A 24,244-nucleotide genomic window follows, 5' to 3' on the forward strand; every position below is an offset into this window, starting at 1 on the left:
TGCTCTCTTGCGCAAACACTTCAACGCAAAAACTCTTGCGTTAAAACTATCTGTGCAAAATCTTGCCAATGTAGACGTAGCGTCAGAGAATATTCTCCAGGTTGGTTAACCTAGACATTTCTATTTCATTTATTTGCCCATAATGAGAAGGATATTGAAAGGATTTCAAAACAAAATCTTTGCTGCAAGTTTACCCTTGGAAAGTTGAGAGCTGGATAGGATTTCAAGCCTTCCTAGTCAGGAATATTCAGATTCAAGATTATTTGGCCCCTACCTCTAATTTAGCTTTTTAAGACTGACACAGTTTAGACCATGGGTGGGCAATACTTTTTGCAGCAGACCCACTCCGAAAATTTTCGTAAGTGGCCACAGGCCACACTTTTGTGATATTAATGGAGGGGGGTCTGAGATTGTGCTTGGGTGCAGGAGGGCGCTCTGGGCAGGAGTTGGTGTGCAGGAAGGAGTACAGTTTCAGGAGGGGGTTCTGACCTGGTGCACGATATTGGGGTGTGGCAGAGGGTGCCAGGTGCAAGATTTGGCCCTGGCCAGGAGGTGCTTACCATAGGCACAGTTGCCTGCATGCCATGGTGGCCTATTGCCACTTAAAGCTGCCGCTGTTGGGGTATGTATCTGCATGCCCTTTAGTGGGAAGAAGGCAGCAGGTCTCCGCACACTGCCTGTGCCCTCAAGCATCACCTTGCAGCTCCAGCCAATGGAAGGGAGACTGGTGCTGGGGGCAGAGTCAGTGTGCTGAGACTGGCTGAGTGTGCTGAGACCTCCCCCATAGGGTCACACAGAGACATGCGCCAGCAGCTGGTAGCTATTTGACATGCAGGCAGACTGCTTGAGTGCCCCGCTAGGCTATGGGATATTTTCCTCCAGCACCAGCCTGGATCAAGCCTCAGGACTTTATTTTGCCCACCCCTTGGTTTAGCCTGTAGCTGCCTGACAGACTTCCAAGCACAGAAGAATACTTTGACTTCTGAATTGTTGAGAGCTGGTGGCAGAACATTTACTGAAGGCATCGCAATACTAGATTTCATGGCCTGCTAGTTTAATCTTCAGGTACAGTGCAAAAAAGCATCAAATTTTGATAGATACTTTGGGAAACAGTTTGAAAAAGCTGTCAAGCTACAGGGGGAAAACACTTTTGAAAGCCCTGGCAGCTTAAACTCCATAAAAGCAAAGATACTAACTTCTATATATTGCTTTAGGATTCAACTCTTTCCTAGCAGCTTGTCAAAAAATGTCAAATTCATTTTTTAAACTACTTAAAAGTTGGAGAGAGAAACAGGGAAGTCAACTTTAATCCTTTTTGATGAGTGCTATCTATGATCCTGAAAGCATATATAATTTAAAGCTCCAATTTCAAATGGTGGTTCTGGGGAAACAATTTAGTCATAATTTGTCAGTAGAATAGCTCAAACATTCTCAATTACGTATAGTTTAAGGTACATTATTCTTTATGAAAATAGATATTTTTTAAAAAACTAGTTATATCTAATTCACGGAGGAAAAAAATATGCAACAAAGCATGCCATTTGATAAAGACACTTCAAACTAAGAAGCTACTGGATTTTAATTTCATGGAGTTACCTATTCTGTCAGTGCTCTCCTTTGATTTGGATAACATAAGAATCATTATCCCCATTGGAAGCTGTATAAGGGTGCTCAGATTCCTTTATTCCAGAACTGAAAGCCAATCTGCATCATGAAGTGGACGCATTAAATCTAAAACTTTAGTGCATATCAGAATACCAATCTATACACATTTTACTACAACCAGGGACAATAGCTTTACCAACACACACATTTTCCTCCTTCCTTCACACCATTATTTAAACTAGTTTGTGAGAGATTTTTAGACTTCTGAAGTTAAACTAACCAATATGAATATGTCATAGCAAGAGGAATTACAATGCAGTTCTGACAATGCACATCTATTTATATTTTCCTTCCACCCCTCTAAAAATTATTTAACATGCAGACAAACAAAGTGCAGGAAACAAGATTAGAAATCAGTGCCTAACAATTCTAAGTATCTTTTCCAGATATAGCTCATCTCAATATGAATTTTAATAGTCCTTCTGTCTTATGAAATAAGTAGCTAAATAGAGCAAGTAAACTGTCACTTTTTTAAAAACAAGGCACTGAAAAAAGTGAACATTTCTGAATTTGAGATTTTTTTATTTATTCCACTACGGAACAGCAGGGCAGATTCTCAATTTCACTGTGTCTTGGAAACGTCTTTAGTGCGACTTGTAAAACCCAGAGGAGTAGCGTTTTTGCCAATAGATTTGATCTTTCATTATTACCTGGCTAGTAAGACTGTTGCACAAATATTTAAAAATAAGATCTTTTAAATTCATTCTTTCACAGACATTTCCATTTATCACAATAACTTATATTTGAAAATTAAAGCAGGAACATTTAGTGTTTGGTGAAAATATGGGAAGTTTTAGAACCATGCATACACAGGGAAAGATACCCAAATAGTAAAAAAAAAAACAGAACTACTCTTTCTGCATATGTATCTGAGAAAGTATCTGCAGAGAAAATACATAAAGCTTTCAGTCCTTCAGAATCTACAGCTGATTAAATAGAGTTTCAAAAGTTCAAAGTGAGCCACTATAAAGTTCTGTAAACAAAAAATTCTAGTATACTAAGGACAGTCAATAATTAATAACTACTTGAAGAGTTATGGCCATTCTTTATGGAGTGCAAAGTCAAAACTGTTCAAAATCAGAGATAATCATTTAATAGCAATTTACACTTAATTCTTTTTATTTTCAACGTCCCAATAAAGTATACGAAAACAGTCTTTCCACAAGTATAAAGCGTGGAAACATTTTAAAAATAGGAGAGTCATTTTTCCCTAATGCAAATATGATCATCAGATTCCATAGTTTAATCTTGGTAACAGATTCTCGTTGGAAAGAATCCTTTTGTTTTGTGGCTTTTGCATGCACTTAACTGGAACCAAGTTTGCAGAGTGTCTTCTTAAGAGCTCACCAAAACATAAATCATGCTAGAAAAGAAAAGAAAAGCGTACTAAATGTAAATGCAATAGTTTAGTAAGTTAACAGTATTATGCACAGATGCATTCCCCACTAAAAAGCAGACACATAAGGTTCTGTCATTACAATACAATTCTGCTAGTTTACTTTTTAAAAGTCAGGCTAAAGCATTCAAAATTAACACAAACAGAAATGTCATGTATATAACAACTCTATATCAGGGGTGGGGTACCTTTTTTGGGTTGGGGGCCAGTAACCCAGAGGTATCATTCAGGGGCTGCATAAAAGTGAGAAGCAAAAAAAAAAAAAAACCCCACACACATTGAAAAATCCCAGAAAACCCTCTGATGTGGTGTAATGTTCTTTTTTTATTTTATTTAGAATTTTAGTGTGATGGCTGAGTTTGCTTTTCCTTGCCCAGCTATGGCAACCCCTTCCTCCCTTTTCCCAGCTCCCCACACTGGGAAGAGGTACTGGAGCTTGCCCAGCTGTGGCCAACCCTTCCTCCCTAAAGGCACCCCATGCAGAGCAGGGCCTGGCGGGGGGGAGAGGCTTCCCTCCCACTCCTGCAAGGGATCCCCATCCCCCTTTCCCTCCAGTCCCACAAGCCTCCTTAACTGTTAAAGAAGCCTTGCTGGCAGCGTGTGGCTCCAGTCTACCAGATGCTGTTCCCTGCTGCAACCAGCACGTGGAACTTCTCCATCCCACCATGTCTCCTATGTGGGCCTCTCCCATGTGCAGAACAGGAACTGGAAGTATCTGGCTGTGCTGCAGGGGAGGCTGGGGGAAATTTCTCAAGCGACCCTGGCGGCTCCCTGCAGCGTTTCAAAACCATTGGACCACTCTCCCCGCCCCGAGGGCCAGATTAGAGTGTTTGGCAGGCCAGATCCAACCCACGGGCAGGAGGTTCTCCACCCTTGCTCTAGACATTGGGATCAAGTGGCAGTAACAACAGAGTCTTGCATAGGCTCAAACACACTATAAAATTATAGGACGGGAAGGGAACTCAAGAAGTCATCTAATCCAGTCTCCTGCCCCCATGGCAAGACTAAGTTTTATCTAGAACATTCCTAACAGGTATTTATCTAACCTGTTCTTAAAAATCTCCAATGATGGAGATTCCACAACTTTCCTAGGCATTTTATTCACGTATAGTACAATCCCAATAGAAAATTTGTCCTAATGTCCACTCAGCCTCCCTTGCTGCGTTTAAGATCATTGCTTGTTCTATCATCAGAGGTTCAGAAGAACAATTTTTCTCCCTCTTTCATCTTCTTATCTAGACTAAACATACCCAATTTTTGTCAATCTTGCCTCATAGCTCATGTTTTCTAGACCTTTAATCATTTTTGTTGCTCTCTCTGGACTTTTTCCAAAGTATCCATATCTGTCCTGAAATGGGGCATCAATTAGACATAATACTTTGTGCTTATTAGACCTCAACTTGAGTAGAATGGAAGAACCATGTCTCTTGTCTTGCTTCCAACACTCCTGCTAACACAACCCAGAACAATGTTTACTTTTTTTTTTGGCAATATCATTGCATTGTTAACTTATATTTAGTTTGTGGTCCACTATGACCCCTAGATCCCTTTCCACAGTACACCTTCCCAGACAGTAAGTTTCCCATTTTGTATGTGTCAAACTGACTGTTCCTTCCTAAGTGGAGAACTTTCCATTTGTCCTTACTGAATTTCATCTTACTACTTCAGATCATTTCTCGTTTGTCCAGACCATGCTGAATTCTAATCTTATCCTCAAAAGCATCTGCAACCCCTTCCAGCTTGGTATCATCCATAAACTTGATATGTGTATTCTCTATGCCATTTTATCAATAACTGATGAACATATTGAACAAAACCAGACTCAGAACTGATCCCTATGTGACCCCACTCACTATGCCCTTCCAACATGACTATGAAACATAATTACTCTTTGGGAACAGTTATCCAACCAGTTATGCATCCACCTCATAGCAGCTCCATCTAGCTTACATTTCCCTAGTTTGTTTGTGAAAACATCATATGAGACAGTATCAAAAGCTTTACTAATGTCAAGATATTAAATTGATAAGAAAATATAATACCAAGATCTTAGCCCTTAAAAGACCAAGATTCTACATCAATTATTTTCCCCTATCGATAAGGCTTGTTATCCTGTCAAAGCCATCCAGTTGATTTGACAAAATTTCTTCGTGACAAACCCATACTGTTATATTTCTAGATCAAAGCTGGGCAAAATGTAGCCCAGGGGCCAGAGCCAGCCCACCTAATACTTTGATCCATCCCATGGACTGCATCTGGCTATTTTCTATTTAAATCCTGCTGTCTGTGTCACAGAATTTCCAGGTGGCAGCTCAGGCAGCAGGATCCTATTTAAAGGGCTTGTGGCTCCCGGTTGCAGCACTACCCCGGCAGGGGCCACAGCCATGTGCCCTTTAAATAGCCTCAGTAACCCTGAGCAGCTGCCAGATAGCACAGTAACAGCAGGGCCCGCTGCTGTGTTTTTTAATTCAAAGCCTCCATCCTCAGGCAATTCAGGGGGCAGGCTAATCCCTAACTCCGCCCCTTCTGCTCCAGATCCTGCCCCTTCCAAGGGAGGGGGGGGTGGAGCCAGCCTTTGAACTTGGACTGAAGTGGAGATGAATGTAGGAGATAGCAGTGGAGAGAGTCTCTGGGTTAAGCTAAAAGGGGTAAAAAACGAGGGTGATATCATGCTAGGAGTCTACTACAGGCCACCTAGCCAGGTGGAAGAGGTGGATGAGGCCTTTTTTAAACAATTAACAAAACTATCCAAAGCCCAAGATTTGGTGGTGATGGGGGACTTCAACTATCCAGACATATGTTGGGAAACTAACACAGCGAGGCACAGGCTATCCAATAAGTTTCTGGACTGCATTGGAGACAACTTTCTGTTTCAGAAGGTTGAAAAAGCTACCAGAGGAGAAGCTGTTCTGGATTTGGTTTTAACAAATAGGGAGGAACTAGTTGAGAACTTGAAAGTGGAAGACAGTATAGGGGACAGTGATCACGAAATAATAGAGTTCATGATCTTAAGGAAAGGTAGAAGGGAGACCAGCACAATTGAGGTAATGGATTTCAGGAAGGCAGATTTTGATAAGCTCAGAGAACTTGTAGGTAAGGTCCCATGGGAAGCAAGACTGAAGGGAAAAACAACTGAGGAGAGTTGGAAGTATTTCAAAGGGACGTTGTTAAGGGCCCAAAAGCAAACAATTCCGCTGTGTAGGAAAGATAGAAAATATGGCAAAAGACCAGCTTGGCTTAACAAGGAGATCTTGCACGATCTCAAAATAAAAAAGAAGTCATATAAAAAAGGGAAACTAGGACAACTAACAAAGGAGGAATATAGGCAAGCAACACGGGAATGCAGGGGCAAGATTAGAAAGGCAAAGGCACAAAATGAGATCAAACTAGCTACAGGCATAAAGGGAAACAAGACGACCTTTTATAAATACATTAAAAGCAAGAGGAAGACCAAGGACAGGGTAGGCCCACTGCTTAGTGAGGAGGGAGAAGCAGTAACAGGGAACTTGGAAATGGCGGAGATGCTCAATGACTTCTTTGTTTCGGTCTTCACCGAGAAGTCTGGAGGTGTGCCTAACGTAGTGAATACAAGCAGAGAGAGGGTAAAAGTTTAGAAGATAGGATACACAAAGAACAAGTTAAAAATCACTTAGGAAAGTTAGATGTCAGCAAGTCACCAGGTCCTGATGAAATGCATCCCAGGATACTCAAGGAGCTGATAGAGGAGGTATCTGAGCCTTTAGCTATGATCTTTGAAAAATCATGGCAGACAGGGGAGATTCCAGAAGACTGGAAAAGGGCAAATATTGTGCCCATCTATAAAAAGGGGAATAAGAACAACCCAGGAAACTACAGACCGGTCAGTTTAACGTCTGTCCCAGGGAAGATAATGGAGCAGGTAATTAAGGAAATCCTATGCAAACACTTGGAAGGTAATAAAGTGATAGGGAATAGCCAGCATGGGTTTGTGAAGAACAAGTCATGCCAAACTAATCTGATAGCTTTCTTTGATAAGATAACGAGCCTTGTGGATAAGGGAGAAGCGGTGGATGTCATATACCTAGACTTTAGTAAGGCATTTGATACGGTCTCGCATGATATTCTTATTGATAAACTAGGCAAATATAACTTAGATAGGGCCATGATAAGGTGGGTGCATAATTGGCTGGATAACCGTAGTCAGAGAGTTGTTGTTAACGGTTCTAAATCCTGCTGGAAAGGGATAACAAGTGGAGTTCCTCAAGGGTCTGTTTTGGGACCCGTACTGTTCAATATCTTCATCAATGATGTAGATATTGGGATAGAGAGTACGCTTATTAAGTTTGCAGATGATACCAAACTGGGTGGGGTTGCGACTTCTTTGGAGGATAGGGACATAATTCAAAATGACCTTAGCAAGTTAGAGAAATGGTCAGAGGTAAACAGGATGAGGTTTAATAAAGAGAAATGCAAAGTGCTCCACTTAGGAAAGAACAATCAGTTCCATACATACAAGATGGGAAGCGACTGTCTAGGAAGGAGCATGGCGGAAAGGGATCTAGGGGTCATAGTGGACCACAAGTTGAATATGAGTCAACAGTGTGACGCTGCTGCAAAAAAAGCAAATATGATTCTAGGTTGTATCAACAGGTGTGTTGTAAGCAAAACTCGTGAAGTCATTCTGCCGCTCTACTCTGCACTAGTTAGGCCTCAGCTGGAGTACTGTGTCCAGTTCTGGGCGCCACATTTCAAGAAAGATGTGGAGAAATTGGAAAGGGTACAGAGAAGAGCGACAAGAATGATTAAAGGTCTAGAGAACATGACCTATGAAGCCAGGCTTCATGAACTGGGCTTGTTTAGTTTGGAAAAAAGAAGATTAAGGGGGGACATGATAGCGGTTTTCAAATATCTAAAAGGGTGTCACAAGGAGGAAGGAGAAAATTTGTTCCTCTTGGTTTCTGAGGACAGGACAAGGAGTAATGGGCTTAAAGTGCAGCAGGGGAGGTTTAGATTGGACATTAGGAAAAAATTCCTAACTGTCAGGGTGGTCAAATATTGGAATAAATTGCCAAGGGAGGTGGTGGAATCTCCCTCTCTGGAGATATTTAAGAACAGGTTGGATAGACATCTGTCAGGGATGGTGTAGACAGAGCTTGATCCTGCCTTGAGGGCGGGGGGCTGGACTCGATGACCTCTCGAGGTCCCTTCCAGTCCTATTATTCTATGATTCTATATACCAAAAGTCATTCAGTTGCCCCCCTGCAAAAATTATTGCCCACCACTGTTCTAGATGTTTGCAGATTGATTGCTTAATTATTTGCTCCATTATCTTTCAGGGTACAGAAGTTAAGATGACTGATCTAATTCCCAAGATTGTCCTTATTTCCCCTTTTTTTTAAATAGATGGTCACTATATGTCCTCTTTTCCAGTTTTATGGAATCTCTCCCATATTTCATGACTTTTCAAAAATAATTACTAATGGTTCATATCTCCTCAATCAGCTCCTTGAGAATTCTAGGATGCATTTCATCAGACCCTGACGACATGAATACAGGCAGTCCCCGGGTTACGTACAAGATAGGGACTGTAGGTTTGTTCTTAAGTTGAATCTGTATGTAAGTCGGAACTGGCGTCAGCAGCTGCTGAAACTGATCAGTTTCAACCGCAGCTGAATCTGGATGCCAGTTCTGATTTACATACAGATTCAACTTAAGAAACCCAGTTGTCCCCAAGTCAGCTGCTGCTGAAACTGATCAGCGGCTGATTCCAGGAAGGCTGGGGCAGAGCAACTCTGCCTCGGGCTTCCTGTAGTAAGCCGCTGGTCAGTTTCAGCAGCGGCTGACTTGGGGACGCCTGGGGCAGAGCAGCTGGGGTGCTGCCGGGTTGATCCGGAGCGGCGCTGCGGGACCAACCCGGCAGCCCCCAGCTGCTCTACCCCAGGGGTAGGCAAGAAAAGCCTGGTCTGCTGGGGGGGGCACTAGCTGCACCCCCCCCCCCCCCCCCCCAGCAGACCAGGGAGACGGGGAGGAAAGCCACTGAGCACGCCCGCAGCGGGACAGCCAAGCGCGCTTGGGCTGTCCCCCTGCGGGCATGCTCAGCGGCTTTGCTCTCCGTCTCCCTGGTCTGCAGGGAAACGGGGAGCAAAGCCTTGGAGCACGCCCGCAGGCGCGCTTGGGCTGTCCCCCTGCGGGCATGCTCAGCGGCTTTGCTCTCCGTCTCCCTGGTCTGCAGGGAAACGGGGAGCAAAGGCTTGGAGCACGCCTGCAGCTGTCCCGCTGCGGGCGTGCTCCAAGGCTTTGCTCCTGTCCCCCTGGTCTGCTGGGGGGGTCCAGCAAAGCCGCTGGACCCCCCCCCCCCCAGCAGACCAGGGACACCCGAGCAAAGCCGCCGCCTGGGTGGCTTTGCTCGTTTGCCCGGGAGCAAAGCCGCCCAGGCAGCGGCTTTGCTCGGGTGTCCCTGGTCTGCTGGGGGGGGGGGGGGTCCATTGGCTTTGCTGGACCCCCCCAGCAGACCAGGGGGACAGGAGCAAAGCCACCCAGGCAGCGGGACTCCCGCCACCTGGGCGGCTTTGCTCGGGTGTCCCTGGTCTGCTGGGGGGGTCCAGCAGCTTTGCTGGACCCCCCCAGCAGACCAGGGAGACCGGGAGAAGCTTTTCTCGCCCCGGAGGACACGGGTGGCGACCCGCCGCCCATGAGCTCCAGGGCGAGAAAAGCCCCGTTCGTAAGTGCGGATCCGACATTAGTCGGAACTGCGTAAGTCGGGGACTGCCTGTATAGCTAATTTAAGTAACTTTATGCTTGTTCTCCCTATTTTAGCCTTTGATCCTAACCCATTTTCACCGGCACTCTCTACCTTAGGTGCCCAATCACCACCAACCCTCTTGGTGAAAACAGAAACAAAGAAGTCATTAAGCACTTTGGCCATTTCCACATTTTCCATTATTAGTTCCTTTCCACTCCATTTGAGTAATAGTCCTACCGTGTCTTTAGTCTTCATATTACTTCTAATGTATCTGTAGAATGTTTTCTTGTTACCCTTTATGTATCCAGCTTGTTTGATCACATTTCTAGCCTTGCCTTTCCTAATTTTGTCCCTGCATATTTGTATTATTTGTTTATATTCATCCTTTGCAATTTGACCTACTTTCCAGTTTTTGTAGAACTATTTGATTTTTAGAACATTGAAGATCTCTTAGCTAAGACAGGATGGTCTCTTGAAATACTTGCTGTCTTTCCTACACAGTGAAATACTTTGCTCTTGTGCCTTTAATAATGTCTCTTTGAAAAATTGCCAACCATCTTCAATTGTTTCCTCTTAGACTTGCTTCCCATGGGATCTGACCTACCAACTCCATGTGTTCTTTTTAACCATTATTTCCCTAATCTTTTTGTATGATCACATCAAAAAGGCTGATCCATCGATGTACTGATAATAGTACATCAGTATATTGTCACCAGCTTTTTGCTTCCCACACCCCCTTTTTTTAAAGTTTGGCTTTGCATTTAAAGCGTCTGTATCTTCTCACCATTCTACCGGCAAACTTAAATGAAACCCAAATGTTAAGCCAAATAAGTCACTCTTTAAAATGCTAATATTTCATCCATTTTAAAATCCAAATACTTTTATAACAAAAGTAGAAAGCTTGGATATTTTTGGTTATAAAAATATTTCTTCTGTTAAGATAAAAACTGTATGGGGCATTTTGACTTTTTCTTTAAATAATGTTTCATATAAATTCAAATTTTCTCTCTGGGTTGAGCTCAAACAAGAAGTTTCAGACTAAAAACTTACCCATATAAGTAGTAAAAAAATGATAGGAGATAAAATGCTAGTTTGCACCATCCTTCCTTCTGACAGTATGCTAAAATGTCTGCATTCATGATGGTTGTAGGATCATAAAGACCTGGTCCACTCATTACAGGTCTGCTCATATACCTGGAAAAGACAAGTTAGGTTAGCAGTAAGTTTGGAAAAGAAAGCTATGGGAAAAATAGGTTTCCCTATCCCCAAATAACAAAATAGAAGTGTGTATAAGGAACCATTCACTAAACATTCTCTGCATATAGCCATTAACCAACCATGAAAGTAAAGTCTGACACCCTAACCTAATGCCTTGTCTGTGTGGGGGTGAATCACTTGATTACCTGTTCTGTTCATTCTTTCTGAAGCACCTCAGATTGGTCACTGCTGGAAAACAGGATAATGACCTAGATGGACCACTGGTCTGACCCAATATGGCTGTTTTTATATACTCGTGGGGATTTTTTGCACTGCATCTGCACTACGCCAACATAGTTTCTCTCAGCTTCAAATAATATTACAATGAGTCACCGCACGGCTGTGCCGGCTTGTAATCTACTCGCCATGGGCGAGTAGATTACATTAATTGTCGAGCCCTGAATATTACATTATACTTGGTGCTATACAAAAGGTGGGCACGAGAACCCTTTGCAGGATATAGGATCTAAGACATCATATTGTAGGATTATTAAACAACTATGTATACTGCAGTACTCCTATTCTTGCTTACAAAGTTGGAAAAAATATTCCTTTTAAAAAATAAAAGGAAAGTAGTCCTTTTACTTTTTTATAAGGCAGCATAAAATTTTCAGCATCTTATCTCAATGGGCCTTTGTGGTTTACTGCTGAAGAAATGAGACAATTAACAAAATCATCACAAATGGACAATAAGAACAGAGAGATCAAAGTCATCGATATTACCTCCAAATATGGTAAGCCAACAAAGGCATATTGAGACCCAGCGTAAGCCACTCTGCTGCACAGAGAAACATAACACAGAAGAATGCATGGATGAGGTACTCTGGAAGTACAAGCTGAAAGAGAAAAATATGCATCAGAACATGTAATTACACTACATACAGCTTGGTCTGAATTTATTTAAAAAGTAAATTATTGGTGAAAAATTCCATACAACTATATAGAGAAAAACACTCAAATGGACGAGTAAACTGCAAAAAGTAAAAACAGCAGAACAACTGGCAGAATATATCCTAATATTTATAGTAAAGTTTATGTCAATTCATGATTACACAAGAAAATTTACATGCTGGAACATTCTGATTATGGAAGCTTTTATTATCTATTGATTGAATAAGTGCACTGTGAACAGCTTCCACATTTTATACAACATCTATGACAGACGATATTTCTACACATGTTCCACATAGAAATATCAATGGAAAAATTAATCCCTAACAGTTTATATGCAATAATTTGTTTTGTATGTTACTATTTTTGAAGCTTTGAACACTATATATGTACATTAAAAGACTATTTCCAAAACCTTATTTCCTGTGCAAAGCTTTATTAGACAAAAGTAGCATCAACATTGTTACATACACCAATATGCACATATACAAGCAAGATGCTTTCTGCAATGTAGGAGGGAATAACAGTAAAGCGAACATACAATTTGTCACATATTAACCAGTCCCATTTTCCTTTGTACAAGACTTTTCAAATACCTAACACATGCCTTCTTTTTAATATGCTTTTCAACAGAAGTCTACAGAGATAATACTAATTACTTTCAGATTACCAAGAGCATAAAATACCAGGTAACACTGCTAGTGCAATTTAGAGATAAGCAGTATAGAAACATATGTAGATTAAATATAGGTGAAATATCCTAAAACCAAGAAAACCTTATGTCCATAAGAGTAAAGTCCTGCAAAGGCAAATATACCGGAAAGAATAGTATCACATAGCCTTTTGAATTACATTCTTCTCCCCAAAAATTCATGTATAAATTTATAAGGCTCACAAGATAAACTACAAGCTGTTTCATGTAAAAATAAACAATTTGTATTATGTATTTCAATCAAGAGTTTATCATAATAATTTAACTTAAATCTTTAGTTTACGGATTCTCTAAGTAAAATACACACAAAACAGTCATATTCTTTGAGCTTGCCCAATCTGTGCATGTAGGATGACAGCCTCAGAATGCATTTTACAGTTCTTTAATGCTATCTAAAAGCAGATATTTGTTTTAAACACCTAAAAACATCTAACTAGAAATCTATGAACTAGAAGCAGAGTTGTTCCTAATTCACATTCTAACATTAATTCTTTTAATGACTATTGTCAAAGAAAACCAACTTTCATCAACAGAAACACAAGTCATCAATTTTCTTTAAATATGTAAAACAATTGTTCTTGTCCAGATCATTCTTGTATACTGACCATATGTAACTTTTAGTGTTATTCCAATTATTTAAACTATAAAAAAGCCTGACCACCAAAAGCAAGACCGGTTTGCTAGTCCTGAAATCTACAAAAAGACTAATGGTATATCTCAAAGCATTCATTTCCCTTCCATCTAGGTTTGTGTATTCTGCCCCCAAACCAGAGAATCAGACTGCATTGTAAGCATTTAGAACTATATTATCTCTTTCTTCATTTCCAGCCTACATGAGAACTATCCTGATTAGTTTATAGCAGGTGTCAGCAACCTATGGCTCAGTAGGGAGCCAAATATGGCTGTTTTGCAGCTCAAGCAAAATTGGAGCCCCAGCATCAGCTTCCGGGGGGACGGACACTCACTGCATCTAGCTTGTAGAAAAGAAGTGCAGCTAGAAACGCCTTCGCACGCGGTCAATTCCCTTCTGCCTTTGGGGGACAGCAGAGCCTAGACACGCATCCTAGAGGCTTTCCCTGCTGCTCCCGTTGCCAGAATCTTGCCAATGGGAGTAGTGGGAGGCTATGCCTGGGATGCGGTGCTGGCAACAGCACAAAAGCAAGTAAGTGCCCCCTACCCCCTCACTCACCACCCTGACAAGACCCTGCATCCTCAGCCCACTTCTGCACCTCCCTCCTGGCCAGACGCCCTGCCCCAATCTACTCCTGCACCCCACTCCAACCCCTAGGCCACACACCCTACAACCAGCCTGCTCCTGCACCTCCCGCTGGCCAGACACCCTTCTCCCAGCCTGCTCCTACACCCTACCTCAAACCCTCACCCAACCTCCTGCCCAAATCATACATCCCCATCCTTATTCCCACTCACTGGCAGCCCTCTCCCACACACTGATCCCCTCATTTTTAGCTTAATCCAGAGCCTAGGGGGACCCACAAAATTCACTAACCCTGGAACCCCAGAAGAGTTAATCTAGCCTAAGGCCTTGAACTTCAGTCCTCCCTGCCCCCCCTTCACACACACCATGGGGCTGGAGCACCAAGGCAGTGAGGTGTTTCAGTTGGTGGTCCCATCAGGGAGGGCTGGAAGGTTTTGGAGGGTTTTTTTGCTTCTCATTTGGTGGTCCCTGACTGATTTTTCTGAGGGGTCAGTGGCCCCCTGACCCAAAAAAGGTTCCCCAGCCCTTCCATCAATAAAGACAATGTTGAAACCTTTTGGGTTGGACATAATATTTTACTTTATTTAAAATGAAGACTGCCCAGCCCCCATCTGGCCACACCGTCTTGTCCCCGGCCCTGATCCTCGGGCAGGCCCCATGGTCCAGCCCCCATATGGCACAGGAAGGGATGGTGGCCCCGCTGCCCCCCCCCCCCTTCCGCTGCAACATAGGTAGGAGAGGAGGCCGCAATCTGGCTGTGGCCAGCCCCTCAACCAGCCACTGCTGCTAGCATGCAGCAGCCTAGCCCCAGCCAGGTAAGGTAATCTGGCCCCAGGGCCCCCCCCCCCCCATAACTACTTCCCACCACCAGCACCCCTGCTCTGCCTCCTGCACTTCCCACACCCTCAATCCCTTGCCCTGAGCCCCTCATACACCAGCCCTGACTCCTGCGCCCCAACATCCACAAACTGCACCCCAAGCAGCTGCCGAAGTCCCATTAAATAAAGTCTATGAATAAGTTTCATTTATGCTATTAGTCATGTATTATGCTATTAGACATCAATAATATCAAGTTGAATATTTTCAGTCATGCAAATGGGCACTTTTATATGGCTCTTTGTTGACCACTTGTTCTGAATTTTGATATGTTTTGGCTCTTTGGTTTGAAAAGTTTGCCAATCCCTGATTTATAGGTTACCATGTATTTTTTCCTAAGGGCTAGGAATGAAGAAATATTATTTCTAAATGCTTTAAGAGAACCCATCTTAAATTCACCTTTTCATGACTAGCTCTACTAGCATAGTATATACCACATTCTTTAAGATTTTCAATCCACACAAAGCTATTATACGAACACCTCATGCATGTATATTAATATTAAGTTCAAAAAATATTTGCTTTGAACATGCACATTATAACAACCTTTTATTTAAGTTTGTGATAAGATCATAATGCATAAATGCAATGAGTTGCCTTCCCCCATACTGTTGCAGAAATGACTGTAAAACAGACTGAGTTGAGGAAACTGTTAGATGCATAGCTATTCAGGTACCACTTTCCAAGATAAAATCTTCTCCCATTTTCTCTCTTCCCACCCACCCACCCTCATATTGCAAAGAATTCTCTGGCTGTCAATTTATCAATTGCCTAAGAGACATTCTTCTTCAGCTTTGAATTCCATCTCCATTGGTGTGATTCTACTTAATTCTGCAAAACGTCATGACTTTTAGTGCAGCCTTCCAGAGGCACACTTCACTGCTGTGCTGCCCTATGTTTTTATCCCAATCTGGGCCACTCCAAGTCAAAATGAAAGGGTTGGTGAATGGAAAAAGACATATAGCTTTACTGAAAATATCTGCTTTCCAATAAACATCCCTAATGTTATTTGTCTATCACAGATACAAGCTAAAAGTACTTGAGGCACAGCTTTGACAAATAAAGGAGTGTAATTAGAGTTGTATCCAGGAGTACATAGTATTCCAAAAGAAAACTTAGAATATATCGTTGGGAAGCTCACCTGCACCTTGCAAATCAGAAGGCCAAATCAGAATTTACTGAATCAATCCCCTTTTTTTTCTTTCTTTTTTAAACAAACTAGTCTCCTAGATTCTCAACATCAAAAACTTCATGACTTGAGACTGGATACCATTTATTGTACGTCTTCAGTTGCTGTGACTATTCCACCGATTTTAGGCATATAACAGTTTTCCCCACTTCATTGGGTAAGCAAGCAAAATTATTTTGCACAAAATATGAAAGTTCATGAAGTTATTATAAACCTGAACAGACAAAACAGGTGAATGAACAAGCACGATGAATAAAACATCTTAATAGTAATACAAATGTTCCTAACAAAATGAAAAGTAAAAGTGGGATTAAAACATTAAACTAAAAAGCAGTACACACCTTTAATGCAATTTTGACTCTTTTAATCTTTTTGACCTTTTCAACTGTCTTTGTGCCGAAAATGTAAAAAGCAGATTGAAAGAATGTTAGTACGACAGCTGACAAGATCATCAGCAGATTAATAATAGTCAGAATATTCAAGACTGAACGTAAAGAATCAGATAAAGAATTCTGTCTAGTAGGTTTATCAAATATACTAGGTATTACCAGCAGAACAGAATTTTTAATAACAAAAATTATTTATAAAGGTAAACAAAGATGAATTCTTTATCATGTAACTTACAGGATTGAGTGTATTACACTGGTCTATGGGATTCTTGTAGTCAGTCTTCAGCTCATCAAATGCTATAATCTAGAATAAAATTGGAACAATTAGAACTCTTCAGTTCAAATGTAGTAAAAAAAAAAAAAATCTCACCATGAAAAATCATTTATTATAACAGAGCCAGAAGTGCTACAAACACAATCCTAATAAGGTTGTGTTTCTCATGTAAAGAAATAATTCCTTAAACTAAACCAACTATAATTAGAAAGTATTTGAAACAGGTCTGCTTTGTCTTAAAAAACATTCAAGCGCATCTAAATTAGCTTCAGATTTTTCTACACATCTTATATACTCACAATGCTCTGGCATTTTGCATTTCACTGCCTCACACCCTTTTTCTCCTACTATGCAGTTATGTAGTATCACTGCAAATAGCATTTAGTCTCACAAAACATATCCATGGTGCATAAAAATCCAGGAGGTTGCATGTGACACATACTTGCTCTGTGCTGAGTGCTTTTCACTTATGCCAGCCAGTTAATTAAATGCAAGCTATCACAATCTTTGAAGAGGCTGAATGGATGATATCTCTGCAGTCAAAGAATGAGATGGCTGGCAAGAGAGACAGATTCAGCAGTCAGGAACAACTTTAAGGCAGAACTTTTACCCCATACACTAATGCTTAAGAAAAGGTGAACCTGCCAAGGTGAAATAGAATCAAAGCCATTTTTGTAAAATGAATACCATGGCACCAAACTATACCAAAGAGTTCATTTATACACCAAAAAGAAAAGCAAGAACCATGGAAAAATCAAGTATGAGAACCAAAACATCAAGTAATCAGTACTATCAGTATCCTTTATATTCAGTGTACGTACACTAGAACATGTCTACATTAGGGATGTTAGATAACGTTTATTCTAGTAACTGTGTAGCCACCAAAAAAAATGTATTGGTTACACAGTTATTAAAATGCTCCATGGGGTGGGGCTGACAGCCAGTGCGCTCCCAGCCCCAGTGCCCAGGAGACCCCTACCACCGTGCTCTGCTGCATCTGTATCAGATGCATTGGGCGGGAGGGCAGGCAGGAGGTGAGTTGTCAGGGCATCCTCTGCCCGTGGGGAGCTCAGAACCCACATGGACAGGGGCTGCTGCCACCCCACCTGCAGCAAGGTGGCAAGCACAGGCTTCCACCTGCCCCCACCCATGCTGCCTCCATGGCCCCAAGAGCTGGCACATGTGGAGAGCCATCTTAAAAAGCCGGCTCCTAATGGGTACTGACTCCTGCCTGCCCTCCCCCCACTTTTGCCTCTGATAGAGAAGCAGCAGCAGGGGGTGGCTTTGCTTGAGTCTGGCTTAAAAGCTGGCTCCCCATGAACAACAGCTCTCGCCTCTTCCCCCTTGCTGCCTCTGATACAGAGACAGCAAGGGGTGTGTGCTGTCTCCGTCAGTAGGATTAAGGCCACATTTCTCAAACTGTGGGTCCCGACCCCCCGGGGGGGTCGTGAGCAATTTAAAGGGTGTCACGATATCACAAAGTTTGAGAACCCCTGGATTAAGGGATAAACCCAGGCTATATGTTAACATCCCTAGTCTACACCGCATTCTGTGTTACAATAGAGCTTATTAAATCACTACGAAGCTGAAATTTAACCTGGACAAATCTAAATATATTACACGCCCAAACACTATTCATGCTACAGCAAAGCATTTAACACATTTAAATTTATTTCTTCCCTCAGATCCACTAGTACTTCCTGGTGCACTTAATGCTGCCTGAAGATGCATTTCTGTGGCTTAGATAATATCAGACTTCTGGTAATAGGGATGTCCCAGAATGAGGTATCCTGGGTAGGGATTTGAATGACTAGTCGCTTCCCTTCCCCCTTGCTGCCTCTATCAGAAAGAGGCAGCAGGGGAGGCGTGCTTCAAAGTGGCAGCACCGCATGGAGCCCAGGGTCTGTTGCATGCAGCCTAGGGCCAGCTGGGGACATCCCACTGGTCTCCCCTCACCCCGCCCTCCCCAGCAGCACTTTCACCTTCGAAGTGTAGCAATAGCCCTGGAACTGTTGCTACACTTCAAAGGCAGAGGCACCCTTACTGACTAATTGAATAGTCAATGAAAATTGCATTGACCATTTGATTAGCCAGTCAATCTAAATTTAACATCCCTAATCCTGGGACAAATTCAGCAACCGGAAAATTGCAGTGGACCAATGGATGCAAAAGTTCCAGAGACAACAAAAAGCACCACAACTTAAAATTCTGCTGATATGAAAGTTCAGTCAAGTTTAGTTTGCTCAACAAGGAAAATAACACCCTCAAAAAATCCACTCATTCACTGTTATGATGGCCATTCCTAAAGATCATCTTCATCTCCTATCAGTGCTTCTCTACAGAACAGGAATATCATAGCTACTTGAATCTAGGGTTCCTAAGTTTCCACCATTAGTCTTTCCCCTCTGTGGCAGTAAAAGACCTCAAATAATAAGCAATATATTTGCAGAATTTAAATTGAAAAGGGTGCACACCACAGGGAAACTAGGGGAAAAAAGCTCACTTTTTCCATTAAATATAAAACTTATTTGACTTAAGACAAAGATTTTAAATACATATTCCTTCAAATAAAATACCGATATTTAAAAGTATAAGACACCCACATTTTCAATTAAAAATGTTTAACAAACCCAGTAATGCCTTTGAAAAGTCTATTCATCTACAGGTGAATATTGTCAGTTTTATATCATTAAGGCAGAAGTGGGGAACCTTTTTTGGGTCAGAGGTCACTGAGAAGCAGAAAGACACTCCCCACATTTCCCTCACAAACTAGAGCATGGGTTCCCAAACTGGGGGCGTGTGAAGAAATTCCAGGAGGGGGAAGGCACAAGGCAAACCAGCCCCCGCCCCCCAAGCTTTGCTGCTATTTTTGTTTTGCAGCCCCGGTCAGTTCCTTCCCCCCCCCCCCCCCCCCAACAAGTTTTGCTGCTATTGGGGCAGGGAAGCCTGAGGGTTTCTCAAAAATCAAAAAGAGGGCATGATGCCGAAAAGTTTGGGAACCACTGCACTAGAGCCTAGGTGGGCCTGGGCTACCAGGCTAGTAGATTTTGTGCATTCCAGCTCCACACCAGTGGTATCCTTGAGCCTCGGGGCCTGGATCCAAGCAAGCTGGGGGATGCATCTGGCTCCCAGGCCTGAGATTCCCACCCTTGCATTAAAGTAATGATGAGCAAGCAGGTTTTGTATCTGGGCTGTTGAGTTTTCAGATGAATTCTACAAAGCTGGTTTACACCAACAGGAAGTTACAATTAAGGATGTAAAATCTCATTTAACCAGTTAATTGGTTAACCACTTAACCAGGAAGGGGGGGGCACTACCGCCTGGCTGGGCTGGAACTGCTCCAGCTTGGTTGGGCCTACCATGCTTTGAGCTGCCCTGGTGAGACCAGGCTGGGCACCACAGGCCTAGCCAGGCTGTGGTTAATCTGTTACATCCCTAGTTACAATGTATATCTGATCAATTATTTTACACATGCAGTTTCATATATACACAAAATAGGGCACCATTCCTCAAATCAATAATCCCTAAGAACATCCAGCCATGACCAAAAGTCTAGATTGTTACCATTTCTTATGGCCTTCCTAAAGCAAAGCCATGCAACACATTAAATTACACTTCTCAGGCCAGTAGAGAAAATAGTACAGAAAACATTAGAACCTATATTGTGAAAAAGTGTTAAAAAATATTAACACGTCATCTATCAGGCTGTTAACTCTTAGGGCGGGCATTGACAATTAGTCTTTGAAGTGCTACATAGGTTTTAAAACAACTTTCTGTAGTTAACATAAAAGGAAAAACTAACAAGATGGTTTAATAGGTGATGGCCCACGAATGCTCATCACCTAATTAAACCATCTTGTTAGTCTTTAAAGTGCTACATAGTTTTTCCTTTTGTTTCAGCGAGATCAGACTAACACGGCTAGCTCTCTATTACTGTGGTTAACATGTGCATCTAATACATTTTAAAACACCTAATCTTTATTCATGTTAACAAAACCGTTCACTTTCTCTAATGAACTTAAACTCTACTCCAGTGGAGAAAGAGCAGAGGTTGGAGGAAAGATACCCAAGGGTTAGCCATGGTCAATGTTTTTATTAAAGACAATTTGCTTTTTGTTTACAGAAAGCACTGTATGATATCTAACACAGTGTCAGTTTTCTAAGGTGATGGAATTTTCTCCTTCTCACAGCATGAGGGATGCATTCCATTACTTTAAATGAAACAGTGTAGGGGAGGCAATACCTTTTATTGAACCAATTTCTGCCAGTGAAATAGACAAGCTAGTTTACACAGAGGTCTTCATCTATCTTATCTCACTATCATCCTTGGACCAATACAGCTGCAACAATTAAAACACTTCAAATTAGCTTAAGTATCATCTATAAACCATGAGTTTTGAATTAGGACAAAGGAAGCAGGAACAGAGTCGGCTCTGGGGTGGATTAGCAAAGGAGGGAGAAGGTTAGGCAGTAAAATCTCTGCTCCCATCTCGCTCTATATGCACAGGGAAACTCTGCATGGTGCAGTTGGCTGCATACTAGACTTGTAAAATCCAATTTAATTGTTTAACCGGTTAAACAATGTTTAACCGGTTAAACAATTAAGGGGGTGCCAAGGGATTCCAGCAGAAGCAGCCTCTGCTCCAATCCCCACCAGTTAACCATTCACATGCCTACTGCATACCAATATTTAAAAGCATAAAACCCCCACATTTTCAATTAAAAATCCAGGGGTCTTATAATAAAACAGTTTGCATTAACCTTTGAAAATTCTACTCATCTACAAGTGAATACTGTCAGTTTTGCATCATTAATGTAATAATGAGCAAGCAGGTTACATGTCTAGGCTGGTGAGTTTTCAGGACAATTTTGCAAAGCTGATCTACACTAACAGGAAGTTTATATATATATATATATATATATGAATAATTATTTTACACATGCCGTTTCATATATACACAAGAAAGGGATCATTAGTTTGAGGAATGGTACCCTAAGAACATCCAGCCATGGCCAAAGGTTATGTGCAACCCTGCATGGTGCGGAGCTGGCAGAAGGGAGAGCAGGGGGCGAAGTGCAGCCATGGAGGAGTGGTCAAATCTCTGCACCCATCCCCTGCATGCACACAAGTGGGATGGAGCTGGCTCTCTAGAGGGTAGCAATGGGGAAGGGGGGAGTTACCCCTCGGCTCCACTCCTGCGAATAACCAGTTAGATTTCTGCCGCCACCTCTGTGAATGCGCAGAGACACAGCTCTGGGAAGTGATCTCCGCACCCACCCCTGCGAGTGCTGGTGGATGGGGGTGGAGACGGCTCCAGGAGATCTTCGCCCCCACGCTGCGTGCGGAGGAGCAAGCGAGATGGCAGGAGGGCCGGCAAGAGGAGGGGGTTGACCTCTGCCCCCACCCCTGGGCGGGCGTGGCGGTTGGATCCCTGCCCCCGTCCCTGTGCGCGCGGGAAGGGGGGCGGTTAGATCCCTGCGCGCGGGCAGAGGACAGTTAGATTCCCTGCCCCCGTCCCTGTGCGCGCGGGAAGGGGGGCGGTTAGATCCCTGCGCGCGGGCAGAGGACAGTTAGATTCCCTGCCCCCGCCCCTGTGCGCGCGGGAAGGGGGGCGGTTAGATCCCTGCGCGCGGGCAGAGGACAGTTAGATTCCCTGCCCCCGCCCCTGTGCGCGCGGGAAGGGGGGCGGTTAAATCCCGCGGGCGCCGGGCCGCAGGGCACAACGGGCAGGGCAGAGCGCCCCGCCCCCGGCACTCACATGCCAGATGGCGAAGAAGATGAGGGCGGCGGTGAGCAGCAGCGCCAGCATGTAGCAGAAGGCGGCGAAGGTGAAGGCCATGGCGGCGGGAGCGGCCGCGCGGCCAGCGGGGCAGCAGAAGCGCGAGGGATGCCGGGCCGGATGGCGGCCGAGGCCGGGCCCGGGATGGAGCAGCGCAGGCGCACTGAGAAACCGCCAGCCCCGCCGTGTGGCCAAACCGCGCACCACAGCGACCCCTGCCGGAGGCCGCCGGCACTGCGGCTGCGCGGGAAACCCACCAACCCCCTGCAGTGCCGTGGGGCATCCCCGCCCAACCCCCTACTGGAGTATAGGGGGCACATACATACCCCCCCAGGGGCATCCCCACCCAACCCCGTACTGGAGTATAGGGGGCACATACATACCCCCCCAGGGGCATCCCCGCCCAACCCCCTACTGGAGTATAGGGGGCACATACATTCTCCCCAGGGGCATCCCCGCTCAACCCCCTACAGGAGTATAGGGGGCACATACATACCCCCAGGGGCATCCCCGCTCAACCCCCTACAGGAGTATAGGGGGCACATACATTCTCCCCAGGGGCATCCCCGCTCAACCCCCTACTGGAGTATAGGGGGCACATACATACCCCCAGGGGCATCCCCGCTCAACCCCCTACAGGAGTATAGGGGGCACATACATTCTCCCCAGGGGCATCCCCGCTCAACCCCCTACAGGAGTATAGGGGGCACATACATTCTCCCCAGGGGCATCCCCGCTCAACCCCCTACAGGAGTATAGGGGGCACATACATTCCCCCTCCCCAGGGCATCCCCTACCAAACCCCTAAAGGAGTATAGGGGGCACATACATTCCCCCCAGGGGCATCCCCTACCAAACCCCTAAAGGAGTATAGGGGGCACATACATTCCCCCCCCCCCCCGGGCATCCCCTACCAAACCCCTAAAGGAGTATAGGGGGCACATACATTCCCCCCCCCGGGCATCCCCTACCAAACCCCTAAAGGAGTATAGGGGGCATATACATTCCCCCCCAGGGCATCCTCACCAGTCCCTTGCAAGAATATGGAAGGGCACACACTGCTGGGGACATCCCTACCCAGACCCCTGCTGGAGTATGTTGGGTACAGTCCCCCCACCACCACAACCAACCATGGACATCAGCACCAGCCTTGGGGCATCCCCATGCTCTTTCATTGCAGAAACGTGGTGGGCACCACTCCCTGCCTAAGGACATCCTCACCCAGCCATCTCAGGGAACACTTCCCACATTGCCCCTCCATGCCTCAGCCCCCACCCCCATAATGGGGGGATGGTGCCCTCAATCCAGGCCCACAACGCATGTGCCTCTCTGGGACATGCCCCCAGTTACAAGCTGGAGCTGTGGGACCATTGTGCCAGCATCCTTATTTCCCCTGGCTCATTTCTGGGCCTCAGTTTCTTTGGCTTTCAGTTCTTGGGCCCATTGATGTGGTAACGCTTCAGCTTCTTTCTGGGCCTCAGTTTCTCTCTCATTCTCCTTTATCTCCAGTTCTTTAATTCTCAGCTGATGCTCATGTGGCTGGTCTACACTATTGTGAGATCAATCTAAGTTATGCAACTTCAGCCACGGGAATAATGCAACTGAAACTGATGTACTTAGATGAGGAGGGGCAAAGGGGGCAAGTGCCCCAGAGCCTGGCTATTCAAAAAGGCTCCCAGCTGCCCCTGCTTCTACTCTGGCAGTGGTCAGAGCCCCAGGCCCTTTAAATTGCAACTGGAGCCCTGCACAGCAGTGGGAGGAGGGACACAGCCTTGTCTAGGCAGCACAGATAGTTGCTCCAGCCTGCGGCCCATCCCTTCTGCTCGAGGCCCACTCCTTCTGGGAACATGGACCCCCACCCCCACCTTACCCAGGGCC

General features: G+C 44.2%; 1 protein-coding gene across 1 annotated transcript; it reads right to left on the minus strand.

Moving 5' to 3' along the window:
* Positions 1–2,166: 2,166 nt before the first annotated feature.
* On the minus strand, positions 2,167–22,534 carry CNIH1 (cornichon family member 1). The gene is made up of 5 exons (XM_075926228.1): positions 22,346–22,534; positions 16,548–16,616; positions 11,763–11,875; positions 10,833–10,976; positions 2,167–3,028 (listed from the first exon to the last, which is right to left on the minus strand). The coding sequence occupies exons 1-5, from the start codon at positions 22,424–22,426 to the stop codon at positions 3,001–3,003; spliced, it is 435 nt and encodes a 144-aa protein (XP_075782343.1). The 5' UTR covers positions 22,427–22,534; the 3' UTR covers positions 2,167–3,000.
* Positions 22,535–24,244: the final 1,710 nt, after the last annotated feature.

Source organism: Pelodiscus sinensis, chromosome 4, assembly GCF_049634645.1.
Source record: "Pelodiscus sinensis isolate JC-2024 chromosome 4, ASM4963464v1, whole genome shotgun sequence".
NCBI classification, from domain to species: Eukaryota; Metazoa; Chordata; order Testudines; family Trionychidae; genus Pelodiscus; species Pelodiscus sinensis.